The sequence below is a fragment of the Hordeum vulgare genome, chromosome 3H (assembly GCF_904849725.1).
Source record: "Hordeum vulgare subsp. vulgare chromosome 3H, MorexV3_pseudomolecules_assembly, whole genome shotgun sequence".
NCBI classification, from domain to species: domain Eukaryota; kingdom Viridiplantae; phylum Streptophyta; class Magnoliopsida; order Poales; family Poaceae; genus Hordeum; species Hordeum vulgare.
Genome location: NC_058520.1, coordinates 507,796,156 through 507,801,193, shown reverse-complemented (window position 1 = coordinate 507,801,193; position 5,038 = coordinate 507,796,156). Strand labels below are relative to the sequence as shown.

Here is a 5,038-nt window from a genome sequence, read left to right as displayed (position 1 = left end):
CGTAGTAGAGGAGAGGAGAGGAGAGGAGAGCTGAGTTTGTGCCGCAAATGGCCAGCTGAGGAGCTGAAATTCGATGAATCTTTGGGCGGCCACACGATCCACTAATTCTGACAGGGAAATTAAGAGGCGGGCGGGCGGGCGGCCGGCGAGTGCATGAGTCGTGTGACGCGCCTCCGGATTAGTTTTACTAGTTTATTCTTGGGCGGCCCCAGCGGTGGTGCTCTGTTCCCGCGGCAAGCCATGTTGGAGTCTCTCTCCTATCCTCCTCGGTCTCCTCCATTTCTCACCTTTCTCGCTCCTCCCATCTCACTATAAATACCGCCCCATCCTCACACCCCAACGCCTCACACACACAGACACCTCTCTCTCTCTCTCTCTCCTTCCTTCTTCCTCCCGCCTCCCCTCCATCCTCCGCTAGCTAGAGACAGAGGATACATACAAAGTGTGGCTGGCAATGGCGCGGTGCTTGGTTTTCATGGTGTTCCAGATATACTGCCTCATCTCGACGGTTGGCCTGCCGCTGGAGCCGGCGGAGCTGCTGCAGCTCGGCGGCGACGTGGGCAGCGGCCGCCTCAGCACCGACCCGGCCGACGTCCTGGAGGCGTCCCGCGACTTCGGCGGGTTCACCCGGGGCGAGCCCTTGGCGGTGTACCACCCGAGCGGGGCCGGCGACGTCGCGGCGCTGGTCCGGGCGGCGTACGGGTCGGCCCGCGACATCCGCGTGTCGGCGCGCGGCCACGGGCATTCCATCAGCGGGCAGGCGCAGGTGCCCGGCGGCGTGGTCGTGGCCATGAGCCGCGGGGGCAAGTCGCAGCCGCAGGCGCGCGCATTGCCGGTGTACTCGCCGGAGCTGGGCGGGCACTACGTGGACGTGTGGGGCGGCGAGCTGTGGATCGACGTGCTCAACTGGACGCTGTCGCACGGCGGGCTGGCGCCGCGGTCGTGGACCGACTACCTCTACCTGTCCGTGGGCGGCACCCTCTCCAACGCCGGCATCAGCGGGCAGGCGTTCCACCACGGGCCCCAGATCAGTAATGTCTACGAGCTCGACGTCGTAACCGGTACGTACGACATGCATACATCAGACGAGTTAATCAATAACCAGCCACCGCTTCTCATCCTCGACCTCGGGACGGCATTCTCATCCTCATCGGTGTCTACTGATCTGCTTTGCAGGGAAGGGAGAGGCGGTGACCTGCTCGGAGGCGAAGAACCCGGAGCTCTTCTTCGGCGCGCTGGGCGGGCTGGGGCAGCTGGGGATCATCACCCGCGCTCGCATCGCCCTCGAGCCTGCTCCCCGCAAGGTAGCACCACCACCGCCACCACCCATGCCGGCGCTCTATGCATCCATCGCCCTCACCTCCCCGGTCCATACGCACGCATCAGTTCTTTCTTTATGCCCGTCCGTCACACTCCTGCTCGCCGTTCTTTGTTTAATCCGTTGGTCCGTTAACCCGGTCACCTGCCGCGGCGGTGGTCTCTCCTGCAAGACGAAGGAATATCTCGTGCGCCTTATCTCCCTTTGGACCTCGCTCCCGCGTGACAAGGCGGAGGAGCTCAAGGCCAGCCGTGCAAGTGGCAAGCGCGCCGGGCGCGCGACATCCATTTCTTCCATTGTTAGGTACAGACGGAATTACCGCACGTACGTTAATAATCAACCAACCGATAAAGATACCGATAAGAGGCCCAACCGAACGTGCTTGCTAATTATAGCCGCCCGATCCGTCGATTCCGAGTCACTATTTTTCTCCTTCTTCTTTTCTTCACGAAAGATCCCGGGCCGCTCTTCTCTGTACGACACGTATGCTGATTTCTTTCTTTCAGCGGATGAGATGACACGTATGCTATTTCTTTCAGCGGATGACACGTACGCTAATCAAATGCTTTCGCGTCAACAAACAGTTTTTGTACCAGCACTCAGCAGTCTTTTGGTTGTGTTATTACTTATTAGCGTTAAGGAGAAAAAGTCCACCAGGAAAAAGTCTTGGTCCAAATTAAAATACTAGGCTGTGCGTCTGGTCGATCAGGTGGTCCAGCCGCCCAGGTTGGTTGGCATCCATCGGTCGATCGACCAACTTGCCCTGCTGACCAATTTGGTGGGTCTTCTCCTACGTGTTTTTGTTTAGCTCACACGATCTTTCGCAAGATCCTCTTCTCTTCTTCCCCCGCAGCTTAACCTGCTGACTAATCCATGATAATAAAACCAAACTGTGTGATCTAAGCTGATCAATTTTCTAACCATGCATGCGCACGGTGGTACGTACAGGTTCGCTGGATCCGGGCGCTCTACTCCAACTTCACCGAGTTCACGGCGGACCAGGAGCGGCTCATCTCGCAGTCGCAGCACGGCCGCCGGTTCGACTACGTGGAGGGCTTCGTGGTGGCCGCCGAGGGCCTCATCAACAACTGGAGGTCCTCCTTCTTCTCGCCGCAGAACCCGGTGAAGCTCAGCTCGCTCAAGCACCACACCGGCGTGCTCTACTGCCTCGAGGTCACCAAGAACTACGACCACGACTCAACCGCCGGGACCGTTGATCAGGTCCGTCCGTCGGCCGGCGCCGCCTCTCTAGTAGTACTGCATTCTCTCCTGGCCGTCCCATTTGTTTATGACGGTAGTAGGATTTCTTAACTAATTCCTGCTGGTTTAGCGTTATGCGCTGCTTCTGATCGGGGCCCCTGGCTAGCCAATCATTGGGATATGTTAATTCGCATTTTGGAGTTGGTAGCGTAGCACTAGTATAAAAATGCTGATTAGTATATGATGATGATGGCACCCACATGCAGAGCACACCCGATGATATATATATGTAGATCGATCTTCCCATACGTATAACTAGATCTCAATTCCGTTAGCGAGCCCGACCACTATTTATATCGACTACTTAACTTGATTTAATTATGTAAGTACTATGTGTAGTGCACTAATTGAATTGCCAAGCCTTTGCTCCAAGAAAAAAAAAGAGAGAGCAGAAAACCGCCAACAAGTCTAAATCGTGCTAGTAAAAATCATGTGTTGCAGGAGGTTGACGCGCTGCTGGGCGACCTGAACTTCCTCCCGGGCACGGTGTTCACGACGGACCTGCCGTACGTGGACTTCCTTGACCGCGTGCACACGGCGGAGCTGAAGCTGCGCGGCAAGGGCATGTGGGAGGTGCCGCACCCGTGGCTGAACCTGTTCGTGCCGGCGTCGCGCATCGCCGACTTTGACCGCGGCGTCTTCCGCGGCATCCTCGGCAGCCGCACCTCCGGCGGGCCCATCCTCATCTACCCCATGAACAAGCACAAGTAAGCCAGCTACCCACTCATAATCTTCAGATTGCTGCCCAAGTCAACCTATAGCTATGCCTATGCATCGTCTGTCCTGTCTGTCCGTCTAGCTGTTTCTGGGTGCTCCAGTTGACCAGCCGGACGCACGGCCGGCGCCCACATCACCGCCCCGGCAGATGCAGGGCGCCTCCAGTTGTTGATGATCCACCCTCCGCCCGCCAAACCGCACATGCCACGCGCACGCGCACGCACACGATCCGTCTCAGGGGCGGGCGCCGCCCTTGGAAGCCGATCATCGGCCTCACATGCGACACAACACTGCGCAGGTGGTGGCCACTCATTGAGCGTCACCATGATTGGTGACCGCCACTAGTATATTGGCAATGTCGCTGCCGCCTAATTAGTCTCCGGATTGCCGTCACCTTCGCCCGGGATCCGGTGACCGTGAATGGCCGCGGACATATCGCGCACTGGGGTGACAGGGTCCGTTGTGAATTTTTAAAACCTCCCAAGTGGCGCCGTGCTCGATCGCGGTTAACCGGACACCAGTTCCCCGGCCCGCGCCGACCAGTTATTCTAAGCCGGCCGTCGCCGCGGCTTTCCGCGGCACCACGGCAACGGCACAGTCAGGATTCACCCTTTCTGTGTGGGTAGTGGCCAGATGCGTTGTCGCTTTCCCATGCTTGCTTAGCACAAAAGGACGCACCGGAATCAGCCGCAGCTACACTACACTACACATCATCTACACGAGCTCTTTTAACTGAAGCTGTTGCTTGCTTTCCCTAGCCTGCTCCAATCTTTGGAGCCGATTTGATGATCTGCCGGCTGCTCGTAAAAAACATTCTGATGAGAGGTTTGGCTTTGTGGTTTGTGGTGCAGGTGGGACCCCAGGAGCTCGGTGGTGACGCCCGACGAGGAGGTGTTCTACCTGGTGGCGTTCCTGCGGTCGGCGCTGCCGGGCGCGCCGGAGAGCCTCGAGGCGCTGGCGCGGCAGAACCGGCAGATCCTCGACTTCTGCGACGACGCCGGGATCGGGGCCAAGCAGTACCTGCCCAACCACAAGTCGCAGCCCGACTGGGCGGCCCATTTCGGGGAGAAGCGCTGGGCGCGGTTCGCGGGCCTCAAAGCCCAGTTTGACCCGAGGGCCATGCTGGCCACCGGGCAGGGCATCTTCCCGCCGCCGCCGCTCCTGTCCGATTCTTGAGAATGAATGGCAGGACCGCTTAACATGACATTCAGGAAGCTAGCTTAGGTGTATGTATGTATGTAACTGGCCATCACAGAGAGCAGCAGGATTAGGTAGTGTGCATGGAGGTGTATAGAAGATGTCCGTTGGTGTCATGTATGTGGCGCGCATTGTCAGCTTAACTCTGAATCGGTTGGTGATGTACAGAGGAATGCGTCGCGTCCATGCAACTATGTAGTCACATCTTTTGTGCTGTGTTGTGCTGGTAAAAAAACAGTTTTTCACCTCAGTTTCTCTCACTTCGTTGTTCTTGATCCTACGTAGGGATCCAAATTTGAAACCTTGAGGGTAACCTAGAAAGTACTGCATTTAATTGAACTAAGAGGGTCAGAGGGTACCCTACAGGAACCAAATTCGCGTACCTAATTCTACCATGTAAGCCATGGTGACCATGGATTGACAGCGCCTTAGAGCAACTCTAGTCGTTTGGCCCTCCAACTCATTCGGTGAGTGCCTTTTGGTGTCGCGTCGACGCTTTTTTCGTTCTGGGGGCGAGCGAGTTTCTAGCCGCTTCGGCCCCCAAAC

General features: G+C 57.3%; 1 protein-coding gene across 1 annotated transcript; it reads left to right on the top strand.

Annotated features, from left to right (window-relative positions):
• Positions 1 to 338: 338 nt before the first annotated feature.
• Positions 339 to 4,742, top strand: LOC123444550 (cytokinin dehydrogenase 5). Its single transcript, XM_045121314.1, has 5 exons — positions 339 to 1,061; positions 1,177 to 1,304; positions 2,267 to 2,539; positions 3,020 to 3,285; positions 4,147 to 4,742. Exons 1-5 carry the CDS (start codon positions 455 to 457, stop codon positions 4,469 to 4,471), a joined length of 1,599 nt encoding a protein of 532 aa, XP_044977249.1. The 5' UTR covers positions 339 to 454; the 3' UTR covers positions 4,472 to 4,742.
• Positions 4,743 to 5,038: the final 296 nt, after the last annotated feature.